Here is a 16,809-nt window from a genome sequence, read left to right as displayed (position 1 = left end):
CAAGAACGAACCTCATTGTTTCTCACACGTCAAGCAAACATGCTTGAGCTTCCATTTACCATAACTGATATGCATTGATGAATGTTTTATTTGTGAATAAAAGCCTAAATTCAATCTGTTCATCATATAAAGCGATCGTGTCTCTTCAGAAAATTTGGATTTTTGAAATTTAAACTTTTTGAAACGTCAAAGTGGTAGTTGCATAGACTGTCAATGGAGGGGCAGAAATTTCATTAAAATATCTTCATTTCTGTTTCGAAGATGAACGTCTTGTGGGTTTGAAATAGAGATGCGCCAAAATTTTGGCCACCAAAAATTATTGTCCGAAAATGGCATTTTCGGTTTTTGGACAAAAAAGAAAAAAGGTAGAATACTTTGAAAATATAAGCCAAAAATATGCTGCCCCGCCCCTCCATGTTCAATGATCAGGTTTCACTCTCGTGCAGCATGTTTTGTAACTTTGCAAAAGGCTTCACTTCTGAAGATGCACAACTTCGAAGCAACTGCTCAACGTTCCGCTCTGTGCGTGCGCTGCCTGCTTCTCGTTCACTGATCCACTGCCTGCTATCTGCTCATATGCTCTGATAATAATATGCTTTGTAGGACTATACTTTTTTTGATAATTGGTCAAAAAATAAATCTGTTAAATATTGATAAATTGATATTAATATATTGACATTTAACATTGTTTTAATACAGGCCCATTTTCTGTCCAATTTTTGTGTTACTTCAGTATTAGTATTTACTTTAGTAAAGTGTGGTTATTTTACATATGGCTTGTATTTTTTAAATTCAGATTCAGTAAAATTATTGAATTTAATTAAAAAGTCTAATAATAATACAATTATACAAAAATATGAAATGAATAATTAAAATAAATAAATAAATAAATAAAAAGTCTTTTTCGGTTTCGGTTTCAGCCCAAAATTTTAATTTCGGTGCATCCCTAGTTTGAAACGACATGAGGGTGAGTAAATGATTACAGAATTTTCATTTTTCAGTGGTGGACAAGGTACACAAAACAAGTATTTCAGTAAAAGTACAGATACCCTAATAAAATATTACTCCAGTAAAAAAAATAAGCACTCTTTTTAAAATTATAGTATACTATAATTTTTAAAATTATAGTACACTATTACATAATTACTATAGTATAAGTACTTGAATTTTAATGTACTTAATTATTAAAAAAATACAGATTGATGAATCGTGTTTTATTTTGCAATTTTATATACTTTACATTCTACAATAGGGAAGAATAGTGGATGCAGACACTGAAAATGACTTGATCTGCAAATTGTCACAGTATGTGGCTGTAGTAATGAGTGCATGACAAATGGAGTACAAACAAATAGTCTTTAATCAAGATACCACTAGGAAAACTCAAGGCTTAAATACACAGAGAGGGTAATCAACTGATCAGAAATAGGTGTGGGATAATTAACAACCAAGAAACTAACTATGAACACAGGCAAAAAGGAACAGAGTGAAAACGAAACCAAAACAGAACATAACAGAATATACACGTTAAGCAAACCTTTTATTTTATTACCAAAACATACACTATTAAAATATTAAACTTAATTCAGTTCGAAAAAAAACGAGTAACGATATGTTTGTATGAAATGTACTAGTGGAGTAAAGTACAACAATAGGCTAATATGTAGTAAAGTAAAATTTTTCCATAAAAAAATTCAGATAACATAGCAAACATCCTGACGCTGACCACACTGCCGAAAGCAGCATTTAGATGAATATGTAAATTACTTTCTACCATAAAGCAGCTGTCTAGTGTTTTCATGTTTTTTACTTGTGGACGTCTGACTTCGTTTTGGCCTACAGGGCTCCAGACTGCGGCTAAAACGGTCGAATTTGCGACCAAAAATATTAATTTGCGAGTGGTCATTTTTGCTGAGGTCGTCACTGGCGACCATACAAATTCACACGTTATGACTGTAAAATTTGCATGGTATTTGCATGTTCTGTGAGCAGTAGCCTATCACATCATTTGTTGTGCTGACGTAATTAAACGAGATGCTGCGTGTGAAAGTTTCACTGAGTTAGAGCGCCAAAATATGAACAGGTAGGGAATAAATATCACACACCAAACAGACGCCAAAGAACTAGAGCTGATGAAAGCCGACTGTGTTGTCGTCTCACGTCGCCTGCTTCGGTACAAAAAAAAGCTGCATTTGAACACACCGTTCTGCTCCCCCATAAAGGAGACAACTGCCTATTTCTTCATATGTATTCATCTATATTCGTCATTCAAAAAGGGAAACCGGCTCTGCAGACTGCAGATACACACACAATGCAGCGCGTGCTTACTGTTTTGAATATCAATCATGCTGATCACTTTTTATATTATTCCACTCCTCTCATGCACATCAGATAAATTTAAGGTCTTAAAAACTCTTCAGTACCTTAAATGGTATAACAAGAGTATTGATGATCATTTAAGGCGTCTTATATTTTGTGGATGCAAAAACAAAATCGCAATACTCCCTAATTTGATTACTAACATTAATTTCATTAAATAAATGTGAGCGCTGCATGTTTTAAAGTCAAAAGATGGCACTGTTGCGCATTATTAACGGTTCGCAACAGTGCTTCAGAGCAGCTCGCAATCAATGATTAGCGCACATTTGTCAACTGATTGCTTATGAACTAATGCTGATCAATTATGACAAAGTTTACTTTATATTATTTATATTATAATGTGTTGTAACAACGTACATTTTTTATTTTCTTCATCTGAACATGAATGAGCAGCAATAGTAAAGCACAGACATTTCAAAATAAGAGCCCCACTGTATTTTGGCAATTTATTTCCATATATTTATATTTATATTTATTTTCATTTGATTCAATGTAAACTAGCTTCAGGAAGTAAAGACTAAGAACATCATTTAACACATTATTTAATATAAAGATTTTACTAGCATCAGGGTTATTATAGTTAACTAAAACCATTAAAAACATTTTTAATTGCTTGAAATAAATGTTAATACTGAAATAAAAAATTATACAAACGAAACAGTCATGTTTAAAAACAATAAAAAATAAAACTAAAAACAAAAAAATATATATTAAAACTTAACGAAAAATGAAAGCAGAAAATATAAAAATCTAATCGGATTCAAAATATTAACAAAAACTTTAATAGTATTAAACGAAAATAGTGAAATTCATTTCCCAGAAAAGTCACAAGATGAAAATGCTGAAACTGTAAAGGGGAGGTATATAAACACAACAGGATGACTAAAAGTAAGTGATTTAAAAATTTAAGTTCATTGTTGTGTGGTTCATAAAAAAATATTTGGCGCCTGTTTTTTCCTCGTATAGGAGCCAATGGCTCCTCAATGATTTTTTTTTTTTTTTTTTTTGTCTAGAGCCCTGGCCTAATTTTTTATTCTAAGAAAATGCTCAATGGTTCAAAGATTTTTTTTTTTTTTTTTTTTAATTGAATTTTAATTTAATCTGATTTTTGGATGTCACTATCAATTTCTCTGTTTTCTCTGAATCTGAGCATGGTTTAGCCATCTGTCATAGTCTTAAGAGACAACATTTCAAACATAACTAAAGTGACAAAATGTGTAGTTACATGTATTTGTCTTTGTATAAGCAGAATAATAATGCAACATGAAAAGCAAACTTCAAGTAAGATTCTGCATCATGTTAGATTCTGTTGCTAAAATTAAAGGCACACTATGTAACTTTTGGTGCTCTAGCGGTTAATAAACAAAACTACATGCATCTTGCAAAAGAACATTGTAGCCAGAACTACTTGTCTCTCTTTATGTATATATGACGAGTCACGCAGGTACTGGCTTCTCCGGTCGGCGTCCCACTCGGTCAAAAAAATATTCTGATATACACAATATTGCCAAAAGTATTGGGACACCCCTCCAAATCATTGAATTCAGGTGTTCCAATCACTTCCATGGCCACAGGTGTATAAAATCAAGCATCTAGGCATGCAGACTGCTTCTACAAACATTTCTGAAAGAATGGGTCGCTCTCAGTGAATTCAAGCGTGGTACTGTGATAGGTTGCCACCTGTGCAATAAGTGTATTTGTGAAATTTCCTCACTACTAAATATTCCACGGTCAACTGTTAGTGGTATCATAACAAAGAGGAAGCAATTGGGAACAACAGCAACTCAGCCACGAAGTGGTAGGCCACGTAAAATCACAGAGCGGGGTCAGCGCATGCTGAGGCGCACAGTGCGCAGAAGTCGCCAACTTTCTGCAGAGTCAATAGCTACAGACCTCCAAACTTCGTGTGGCCTTCAGATTAGCTCAAGAACAGTGCGTAGAGAGCTTTATGGAATGGGTTTCCATGGCCAAACAGCTGCATCCAAGCCTTACATCACCAAGTGCAAAGCGTCGGATGCAGTGGTGTAAAGCATGCCGCTACTGGACTCTAGAGCAGAGGAGACGTGTTCTCTGGAGTGACGAATCATGCTTCTCTGTCTGGAAATCTGATGGGCGAGTCTGGGTTTGGCGGTTGCCAGGAGAACAGTACTGGCCTGACTGCATTGTGCCAAGTGTAAAGTTTGGTGGAGGGGGGATTATGGTGTGGGGCTGTTTTTCAGGGGTTGGGCTTGGCCTTTTAGTTCCAGTGAAATGAACTCTTAATGCTTCAGCATACCAAGACATTTTGGACAATTTCATGCTCCCAACTTTGTGGGAACTGTTTGGAGATGGCCACTTCCTGTTCCAACATGACTGCGCACCAGTGAACAAAGCAAGGTCCATAAAGACATGGATGAGCGAGTTTGGTGTGGAGGAACTTGACTGGCCTGCACAGAGTCCTGACCTCAACCCGATAGAACACCTTTGGGATGAATTAGAGTGGGAAACTGCGAGCCAGTCCTTTTCGCCAACATCAGTGCCTGACCTCACAAATGTGCTTCTAGAAGAATGGTCAAAAATTCCCATAAACACACTCCTAAACCTTGAGGAAAGCCTTCGCAGAAGAGCTGAAGCTGTTATAGCTGGAAAGGGAGGGCCAACTCCATATTAAACCCTACGGATTAAGAATGGGATGTCATGAAAGTTCATGTGCACGTAAAGGCAGGTGTCCCAAAACTTTTGGCAATATAGTGTATAAACACTTATTATAGGCGTACTGTAGTGATTCAAGATAAGACAAAAACACGGTTTGGAAGATGTACTTAATCATTATATAAATTTAGTACATTTTGAACAGGAAAAAGGTTATATTGCACCTTTAATATTCCATGATAAATATTATTTCTTCTTTTTACATTTTATTTTTATTTATCCAATATAGAAAAAAAATCACTATAGGGAAATTATCAACAAAAAAATTGCAATGTAAAACACCTAAATAGTCACAAAAATGATGTTATTAATTACATTAAAGTATTAAGTCACTTGAAACCAAAGAATCTATTTTTACACATTTGACATGGACAAATCCTATACATTCCCTATATGAAAATAATAAAGCAAATGTGTGCCCTAAGGCTGTCTTTATTTTATTCAGTTAAACGAAATCTGATCGTATAGGGATATATACACTTCATTCAATCTCTCAATAGTGCTAAAAACTACTAAGACTTAAGTCTTAAAGAATAGGTAAGATTCTCTATTGCAAAAATATCATGTACTCTGTCCATCCAGTCTTCAAAAGTAGACAAAGTTGGTTGCAGCCGATAAATATTATTTTATTCATGAGAAATAAATAATTTTTTAACCTTCTGTAAGACCACAAAATTAAACTTCTGTAAGCCTCCAAAAATTAAATCAAATATAAAAATTCTAATATATATTATATAATATATCAAATTTATATATATATTGCTATATGCCACCATCCATTTTTTATATTGTTATTTATTTGCTCTTTTTTCGTTTCAGTGGTGACAATGAGTCAAATAACACTTCCCCATCAAGTGGAGGACTGGACAAAAGAGCATGTACATTACTGTTTAATTGAAGTACTAAAAGTAGATAAAAAATATGCAGACAAGTTATATGATGAAGAAGTATCAGGCGAAGCACTACTTTGCTACCAAGCCAGTGATCTGCATTACCTTGGAATTAAGCATGGTCCAGCTGTTATGATTATCAATCGATTAAAGGAATTAAAACAGCATTATGAAGGAGACTCTGCATCTCCTGAACATTCCCAAACACAGCAAGAAGTGGGCAGCATAGATGCAAAGGAGGAAATCCAAGATATTTCAACAGATCAAACACAAATTTCTAAAGATACAGCTACAAAATCAAAAAGAAAATCAAGCAAAAAAAGAAAAGCTAAGAAAAACCAAACACCAAACATCGAAAAAGATTCAATGGATATGACTATAAGTACTCAAAAAGATGATTGCCAGACAAAAGAACTATTAAAACTGCCCCCTTCCCAGGAAAAAAAGGTTGAAGAAACTCATTCAACCTCCAAAAAAAATGAACTAAGACAGTCAGCTGAGCTTAAAACATTGGTCATCAATGCAGACAACTTAAGTGATAAAGAAAAGAGCAAAGGGAAGCCTGGGCAACACTCATGTACTCTCTATCCATTTGATCACAACTCTGCCTCTCAACGATACATTCAAAATTATACTTTACCACCAGAGACAGGACCAGGAAATCTGGTTGATCCTGCTCATGAGTATAAGTTCTTGGGCAGGACAGATGATATCCATACAATAAAAAGGACGTTCAATAAAAAGGTGTTCCGGTTTGCTGCTGGGTGTATGAACAGTCGCACAAATGGAACCATCCACTGTGGTGTTGCAGATTCCAAGAGTTCTGAATATGTCCATGGTGAAATTATTGGGGTCAGTGTTGTTAACAAGGACACCATCATTGATCACTTTAATCAGGGCATTAAATCATACTTTGAAGAGCACACAGATGAAGCAAAGGCATGCATAAGACAACCACGTTTTGTAGAAGTGCTCTGCCCTGACGGTACCCTGTCTGGCAAATATGTCATAGAGGTGGATGTTGTCCCATCCCACAGCATAGTTAAGGGTAAGCTGTTTTATACCCAGACTCTGGATGAGGACAATCAATGGAAAAAGAGCAAAGGAAAATCACTCTTCATCAGAGAGGGAGCTGCAACCAGGGATATTTGTAAAATTGGTAACCCAAGAGACTTGCAATCAGAAATAGCCCAAATAGGTACAAAACTAAATGTTCTAGATAACAGGAGGAAGGAAGCAGAAAAGAGGCCTGAAAGGAAAGGAACATCAAATCAGGGGGACAAACTGAAGAATCTGCTGACATGTGGAGGAAGCAGACTGGATCATTATGATTACTACATTATTGTAACAAACAAAAGCCACCCTGAACAACTCCAGCATCTTCAGTTCATGACAATGTTGAGATTGTTCTGTGTATTAGACTACGATTCTAACTCTGCAGTAAGTGGGTCCTGCCACAACTATCGAAAAGTTCGATTTGCAAACCTTCACATGCCAAGTCAGTTCCATGCGGATCCAGGAATAGTTGTGAAAAATCTCAACTTGTACAAACAAACAAGTTGGGTATTTTGTAATGGCAGAGAAGACCTCAACACTGAATCTGACAGACCACTCCGACCAAGTGAATGGTTAATACACAAAGCAGGAGAAATACAAGACATAATTTCATTCCTCTGCAACCCTGATACTCTTCCAAGAGGACGATTCTTAGTCATATTCCTCCTCCTCTCCACTGTTGAAGCCATGAATGATCCAATGTTTGACACATTCATGACATTCTATAAAAACCTTGGGGGTACAGAGAATATATTAAGTATTTGTACTTCAGATGCTTCCTTTCAAAAATGGAGAGATTTCATTCATGCCAGATGTGAACATGACATTAGTCACCGAAGTATATATGACCTGGAGCTCAGTGAAATCAATGGGACAATACTGAAACTGGGACAGAACAAGCCACATGCTGAGAGGCTTCTTCCATCTGCTGAAGGAAGTTCAGTGGTTCTCCAACAGAACGATGAGGACCTGATGCCTTCTCTTGAGGTCCTTTGTGAAAATGAGTGTGAGAATGTGTTTGATGAAAACAGTGCAGAATTCCAAGAATTCAAAATTAAAACAGAAGCTGAATTCTACAGAGGTGACAAAGTGAAATGGTGGAATTTCTATTTCTCAGAAAAAAATACAGGGAAACCATTCATAAAACGGGACAAATATGATCAACTTAAACGTATAATTGAATCTAAAACCAAAAATCCAACAAGCACATGCGTCATGCTGAATCTTTTTCATCACCCTGGTTGTGGGGGCACCACTTTAGCCATGCATGTAATGTGGAATCTGAGGAAAGATTTCCGTTGTGCAATTCTGAAAGACAACAGCGTTTCCAAACTCAATGTAGCGCAAGAAGTTGCCTACTTGGTAAGGTGTGGAAAAAATGAGACTTCACGGACAACACCAGTACTCTTATTAGTTGATGACTCAGAAGAGACGGAAAATACAGAGGAACTTCAGCACTGTACACGAAAAACTCTTGAGGAAATTTCTCCAAATGCACTTGTTGTTGTTCTAAATTGTTTACGTTCAAAAACCCCAAAAGTGAGATTCTCAAACAGTGTCATTGAGAGTCAGTACATCACAGCAACACTATCTAAAGAAGAAATGGATGCCTTTGAGATGAAACTAAAGGAGCTGCAAAAAACGCATGAAAAACCAGAAAATTTCTATAGTTTCATGATCATGAAAACAAACTTCAGCCAAGAGTATGTTACAAATGTTACTCGTAATATTCTGAAAGATCTTGATATTGAAAGAAAACAAGCACAACTTCTCTCAATTCTGGCATTACTGAATTCCTATGTGGCTGAATCAGCAATTTCTGTGTCACTGTGTGAGGATTTTCTTGGCATTAAAAGAAATTTATGGGGGAAGCAAACAGTTTTGGATGAAATGGAACCTCGGTCATGCTTGCTAATTGAGTTTGAAGCTGAGGAAGGGGGAGTGTACAAAGCAATCCGTTTTGTTCATCAACGTATTGCAACAGAGTGTGTAAAGGAGTTAGAAGAGACACACAAAATCTCAAGATCTGACATAGTCCAAAATTTGCTGCATTATGACTTGTTTTTCAAAAGTGGAATTGGAAAAGATAATCTCTTGCAGTCAGTAAAAAGCATGCTAATCACACGACAACGCAAGACAGAAGGTGATGAGAAAGACACACTCTTTTCACCTTTGATAGAGGACATCAATAAACAGAATGACGGTCTGAAAAAAATCCAGGACATCTTTACAGAGGCATCAAGACGATTTGATAAGGACTTTGTAATTCCTCAAGCTTTAGCAAGACATTTCTATCTGAATGAAAAGAACTTTGGTTTAGCCAAGGATTGGGCAAACACAGCTAAAACCATCAAAGAAAATTCATATACTCTCGACACAGTTGGACAGGTCTCTAGAAGTGAGCTAAAACATAAAATTGATTGCCATAAGCAAGGAAACAAAAAATCCACACCCGGTGATTTGAAAGAATATCTGGATCTAGCTGATGCAGCGATAAAAGCTTTCCAGAGGGCACAAATCTTGGCAAAGACAGATGATACTCCTGATCTGGAAGAGACACTTCATAGGAAACCAAACACCTACAACATATCTGGATACATGAGTGAGATTGACATTGCTATGACAGTCTTTGACATTGTGAGGGGACTGCCGTTATTTGAGAAGGGGGACTCCATGAAAGATTATTACATTCAGCAGTTTTTCAAGGGAAAAATGTCCATAACAAATATTCCCATATCCCAGAATGATGCTAACAACAAACGAGTTGATATACTTAAGGAGTATGAACCATTCCTTGTTTCACTGAAGACACAAGTAGATAAAGCCTTTGACTTCCTTGAAGTTTTCTTCACTTACACAAGAGAAAAGGGCATTGTTGACAAAGAAAAGCAGTTTAAGAACAGGGAAAAGCTCTCTGATCACTTTAAAAAATACATAACCCTGTTTTGCTCTTCATCAGAGGAAACGCTAAATGAGAAAAAACGTAAACCAAAGCTCAGCATGAACATGGAAATTGAGGAATGTCGAATTTTCCTAGAGGAAAACAGAGCAAACAATTTCCCAAGAATTCTTCAGTTTATGGAGTTCAGAAAAAACATTATTGAACAAATTGTTGAAAAACATTCATTCATATACAAGAATTGTGTCACCAAATCTCTCAAGGACAAAACAAACCATTTGCTTGCCCACATAATTCTTAAGCTGAATAAACCAAATTCACCATTTGCAAAAACCCAAAGAGAACTTGCTGATCTTTTGAAAGAACTCTTGCAAGAAGCTGGAACACAGCATCAACACCCAGAGCCTTACTACCTTGCTGTATTGTTGCTGTGGCCTGGAAAAAATAACACTGACCCACGAATAACAACTTATGTTGAAATGCTAAGAAAATCCTCCAGAAAGCAACTCTCACACATTTTTAGATTCAGAAATCCAATTGCCCACTTCTATCTGGGGAAATCTGATGGATTAGAAAGACTGGTTTCCAAAGCAAACCTTGACAGTGATTTCAGTAAAGTAAGAGACCGTAATGTCCTATGGCAAAATGCAGACATTTTCAAAGAACAGGCAATTAAAAACAAGCTCTTCAGAGTAAATGGCACATTGGAGCTTGGTGAGCTTTATGCCGAGTATGGAAAGCTGAAAATCCCTGTGCGACGCACCTACCTTGGAGGGCTAAGTGGTCATAGTACAGAGAGGGTGACTTTCTACATTGGCTTCGCTATTGATGGTCCACTTGCCTATGACATTCAGAAGGTAGACATGAGAGTGGATAAATTAACTAAATGAACTGTCCATTTCTGTCCTTCATCTAAATATACTGGCAGAGAGAATCTTCCTAACCAGAGTCTGGAGAAGAAAAGAAGAATTGCGCATTGGTTACGGCACATTCTTTGCATTGTTTTTATAATCCAATTTTCAATCAAGGAGCCAATTCTCAAATGATATCAGTTATATTACACGTTACACACTTCTTATATTAGTATATTAGTATTCTTATACATTCTTATATTAATATTATACGTGATGATGAGATGTAATCAGATGTAACTTTTGTCAGCCTGATGTTTTTATACAAATAATATTTGTCAGGCTCATGCTTTTTTTGTTTTCAGGATTCGTTGTAGTGAAGTTGTTGATTTTTGTTTGATATTAAAGAACTATGAAGTGGAATGGGATAAAAACTAAAGATAAATGTAACCAATACAACAGTGACATTGTAGCAAGGTAAAAGCAAATTATATGGTATTTTATGAAGTTGAAATGCACAATAAAAGATCTTATGTGAAAAAAATGCTGCACTTGATGGTTATTATTTAAATATTTTCTATTAGGTAAAATGTATGTACAGAACAGAACACCTCACAATGCTACATTCACAATAAAAAATACAGAAATACACATAAGAAGCAGGTATGAAGTGCTTTACAACAACATTTAAAGTGTTAGTTCACCTAAAAATGAAACTTCTGTCATTAAGTAGTCACCCTCATGTCGTTCCACACCCGTAAGACCTTCGTTCATATTCAGAACGCAAATTTAGATATTTTTGATAAAATCTGATGGCTCAGTGAGGCCTGCATTGACAGCTTATTTTACACTTTCAAATGCCCAGAAAGATACTAGAGATATATTTAAATCAGTTCATGTGACTACAGTGGTTCAACCTTAATGTTATGAAGCGACGAGTATACTTTTCGTGGGCCAAAAAACGAAATAACAACTTTATTCAACAATATCTAGTGATGGGCGATTTCAAAACACTGCTTCATGAAGCTTAGAAGCTTTACGAATCTTTTGTTTCGAATCAGTGGTTCAGAGCATGTATTAAACTGCTAAAGTCACGTGAACCATTGAAATTTCAAAACACTTATGACGTAGCGAAGCCTCATTTACTGAAATCATGTGACTTTCACACTCTGAACCACTGATTCGAAACAAAAGATTTGTAAAGCTTCGAAGCTTCATGAAGCAGTGTTTTGAAATCGCCCATCACTAGATATTGTTGAATAAAGTCATTATTTTGTTTTTTTGCCACACAAAAAGTATTCTCATCACTTTATAACATTAAGGTTGAACCACTGTAGTCACATGAACTGTTTTAAATATGTTTTTAGTACCTTTCTGGGCGTTTGAAAGTGTAAATTAACTTGCTATCAATGCAAGCCTCACTGAGCCATCGGATTTTATCAAAAATATATATAGATTTTTTTTTTTTCGAAGATGAAAGAAGGTCTTACAGGTTTGGAATGACATGAGGGTGAGTAATTAATGACAGAATTTTCATTTTTGGGTGAACTAACCCCTTAATGTGTGCTAATGTGAAAATTTATTATATATACATTATTAGACTTTTACAATAACAGCCGTAATCAGAAGAGAATTATCTCAATATGGGATACACAAAAGAATCAGCAGTGTTTTCCACAACTTATAAGAAACTGCATTTAAAAAAAAGAATTGAAGGTAGAGAGCACATTTAGACTGAATTTTAGCAAGAGGTCCTTAGATACCGCATAGAACTGAAGCACTAGATGTAAATTGCATTCTTTCTTGTTTTTTTTCATGTCAGAATGATCATTTTGAATTATTTATTTTTTCAATCTTCATAAAAAGAAGCATTTAAGATGGAGCAGAAGCCATTTCTAGCTAGCAGTAGGTAGACCATAATGTGCAAGTGGCAATCACATTGGCTAGCACTCACCTCACATTCACATTTTGATTTCAGCAAATCAGATTTGGCATGTATCAATATGACTAATTATTATAATAGGAGTTATGATATGAGACATTACTGGTATAAGCTAACAACTGCAATTACTTTGCAGATTAACATAATTGTTAGCTTTCCTTTTTGTCACTTTTCAAATATTTTGAAAATATTATTTCAAACTTAATTTGCTATTGTACACATTATTACAATACACTGGCATTGTATAGGCTGGTGAACACACCGATGTCTGGGTCTCCTCCATCAGAATTGTAAATTGAAAAACCCTTAAGTCGTTCTATTTAGTATCCGCTTGTTAAGTCAGTTATGAACACTGTTTATTCATATCACACATTAAAGCTATGATTTTAAAAAGTCACACTGTACACTACAGTCTCTGGGCTCACAGTGTCTCTGGCACCAGTATTTTAATTATTCCTAAAAAATGCAGTATAGAAATAAAGGTTACGATCATGATTTTTCGGTAGTATAAGAGAACACATAGAGTGTATATCAGCACCATTTGTTGTTTGCTTTTGACATCTGATAAAGCGTTTGGACCAGTAAACTGTGGCATGTGACATAAGTGGATAATGAATGCGGTAGGATTCTTACCTTATTGATCCATGTGGTTATTGCCTCTTCAGCATCATAAGGGAAGTCTTCTTCAGGAAGTAAAGGAGTAAATTTCTGTATGCAGGTCAGAACTCTCTCCACGCTGACCATTTCAACTGTATACGCCATCATTAAAGTGTCGATCATCGCAAGGTGAGAACTCTGAAATAAATAAAAAAAATAAAGAAAAATTACGTTTTCCTATAACAACACATATGCGAATATTTTACTGACACTGGCAGACCTTGACATATAACAGTCAGAAACATACATAATTTAAAGCTATATCCTGTACATAACTGTTTCACAATGCTTCACATTATAATCTAAATTAGCAAAAGGATGAGATACATTTGAATAAAATACAAGTGTATATCTTCTTTTTTAATTAAAAAATTAAACAATTAAACATACTTGGCTAACAATTGGCTTTACATTTAGATTGCTTATATACAAATTTACTGAATATGATCTAAAAAAAATCAGATTCTCATATACACTACATCACCTGCTAAATGGAGCTTAATTTTAGAAAAAATAAAAGAAGTTGTAACACACAATCCATGATGATCTAATGTTTGTGCCTTTTCTAACTTCTGTTGAATCGAACATCAATGCATGTAGTCAGTGACGGTTTCAGTCCTCTAGAGGGTGATAGTGAATCCATTTTAGCCAGAGTATGAAGAAAGCAGTAAAAGGTCCATGTTCAGCTGTGCACCATTCTTTCTCAGAAAATAGAAAATGTTATAACGTTTGTTGAAATACATAACAGCAGCTTTAAGGGCTATGAATGAAAAAGCAGACATGGAACAGCCACTTCTGGTTTCAGGTCTCCTGTGGAAGTGGTGTCCTGGAGGAATGCCTGACCAAAACTCTCCTTAACCCCATTTAACAATATAAAACACTTCCTTACTGTAGCATTCATATCTTTGGAAAGTGCAGCAGCAGTAAACTATTACTGGTGTATTTGTACACTGGGCAAGTCCCATGTGATTGTGCTTTGCCATTTAAAATGATGTTGTTTATATTATTTGTTACTTATTCAACTTTGATACAAGAATATATCTGTAGGCTTTGACTGGAATAAAACCTCTTTGACCATCCTTAAAGAAAGTGTAACTTTCTGATTAAAATTATAAAAAGGACATGTTACTTAACCAAACAAATCCTTAAGCTACTAAAATGAACAAATGTCAGTTTAATCCGTGGAGATCAGCAAGCCTAGGCTTTTCACCATCCCTAAATAATGAAGCAAAGATTTAGATTAAAATCCAAACATGCTATATAAATCAATTTCAGAAGAAAAATGTGCTTTCAAGCATGTGCTCATATTTTGCCATTTAGACAGTTTGATTAGTAAAAACGAATTCAATATGCAAATATAAAGCTCTTCTTATGAATACTGACAGAATACTTTAATCTGTTTTACGTCTTAAGTATCTTACCAAAGCGCTTATCGTAAGGGTTCAAAAATCTTTCTCTCAGTTGGACATTCAGCATGTCTACCTGATTGCTGCCACACACAACTTGCGATCATGACAAAAATAATGCTAGAAAAAACTCTCAATGTGCCGCAGTTGGGATTTGGAAAACTTTGTGTACATCCACATGCGGATTTATCAAATATAATCTTGTGAGCTACAGAGCTAGGGTTAACTACATCTTTAGTGTGTGCAGCAATGTTTACCTATAGCGCAAGCACTCATGTACTATTCATGAACAAATTACTATTATGGACTAGTCATTTTTAACAAGTCACAAAACAGCTGTGTACTTGTGAGTTTGTAATAGAATCAGATTGAATCAGTCAGTGAGTCATTTAGAGCTGTTTCTGAGCTCAGAATTCACTGCCTCATTTTTTGTTAGTCAAAAATCCAACAGTTTCCCGAAATGTTTTAGGTTAGTGTTCCCCATAATACTGCTATGCAAAAAGTGTAGTTTGTATCCCAAAGTTTCTTATTCAAGGAGGTTCTAATCCCATAGAATTTTAATTTCTGAGTGAACTGTCCCTTTAATATCTGGGTGAACTATGCCTCCTTACATTAATGTACTGACTTCTTGATCATAATAAAACACAAAAATCAAGCAAATGCATGGAAATCCTTTTTTAGGGATTAAACTCATTTTTCATCTTTATTGTAAAAACAAACACAAAGCCTGTAGTTCATCTCAAACAGTGCTGTTTTGAGATAGCAGAGGATTGTAAGACCCCGTCAGATTGAATCTGATAAGTTTGTCTGTACACTGCAGACTGTTTATCAAACCAGAGGACAAATCACTAAAACCTTCTATAAAGAAGCACTACACATGGCTTTGTACAAATGAACCACTAAATTCAAACATCTGTGCATTATTTACACACATCAGTACATTAATAAAGGGTTAGTTCACCCAAAAATAAAATTTCTGTCATTAGTTACCCTACATTAGTTCCAAACCCTAAGACTTTCGTTCATCTTCGGAACACAATAGAAGATCTTTTTGCTGAAATCTGAGAGCTTTCTGTACTTGCCATTGACAGCTGACACTTTGACGCTTCAAAAAGTTCATAAAGAGATCGTAAAACAAATCGATATGAGTTGAACGGTTTAGTGCAAGTTTTCTGAAGAGATTCGATCAATTTATATCATGAACAGATTGAATTTGGGCTTTTATTTACATATAAACATTGATCAGCAAATAAAAACAGAAGTTCTGTCAGGACCACTATCGTCAAATATGATTGATAATTGCATAGAGTTGTATTGGCGGTATGGTTCTATTCTGGGCAAGAACTCACTGCGCATCCATGCAGCCTAGCATGGATAAGAGCAGGGAGAGCAGCAATAACCCCCCTTAGGGTAAACAGAACAGAACCAACATATGCAGATATAATTAATGTCAATAATTTAACGTACACATATTTCAAGAATTAGGGGAATCATAAGGCCAATCCTGACTGAAGAGAGGAGGAGCTGGGGATGGAGGAGGGTAATTAGCGCCTGAGAAACGCGATAGCTTCTGATAATACTGAGGAGCTTATATATGGATGCTGTCATAGGCGTCGTATTCCTATAGGTAGACGTAAGTCACCTGGGAGTCAGCTGATGCGAGCTTGACTGACGTGACCTGCCAGAACTAACGCTGGATTTCAATCCTGCTTGACGCGCAAGTACTAACCTCTTGCGGAAGCTCAAACGTGCTGCTTAACACGATTGGTTCTCGCACATATCAAGCAAACATGCTTGAGCTTCCGTTTATCATATCTGATGAATGTTTATATGTGAATAAAAGCCTAAATTCAATCTGTTCATCATATAAAGTGACTGTGTCTCTTCAGAAAATTTGGACTAAACCATACATGTGTGAGCGGTTTGGAACGACATGAGGGTGAGTAATTAATGACAGCATTTTCATTTTTGGGTGAACTAACCCTTTAATAAGGTTTTCACATTGCTCTATTATATACTTTCAACTCTTCTTTTAAAA

The 16,809-nt window shown here is 35.6% G+C and overlaps 1 protein-coding gene across 1 annotated transcript in view; it reads right to left on the bottom strand.

Moving 5' to 3' along the window:
• The window catches only part of camsap2b (calmodulin regulated spectrin-associated protein family, member 2b), a 60,661-nt gene that overhangs the window by 30,796 nt on the left and 13,056 nt on the right, over positions 1–16,809 (bottom strand). Inside the window, 1 exon segment of the mRNA XM_051917933.1 lies at positions 13,342–13,503. Within this exon segment, the coding sequence (XP_051773893.1) occupies positions 13,342–13,503 (162 nt within the window).

Source organism: Ctenopharyngodon idella, chromosome 2, assembly GCF_019924925.1.
Source record: "Ctenopharyngodon idella isolate HZGC_01 chromosome 2, HZGC01, whole genome shotgun sequence".
Taxonomy (NCBI): domain Eukaryota; kingdom Metazoa; phylum Chordata; class Actinopteri; order Cypriniformes; family Xenocyprididae; genus Ctenopharyngodon; species Ctenopharyngodon idella.
This window is presented reverse-complemented; position numbering and strand designations above follow the sequence as displayed.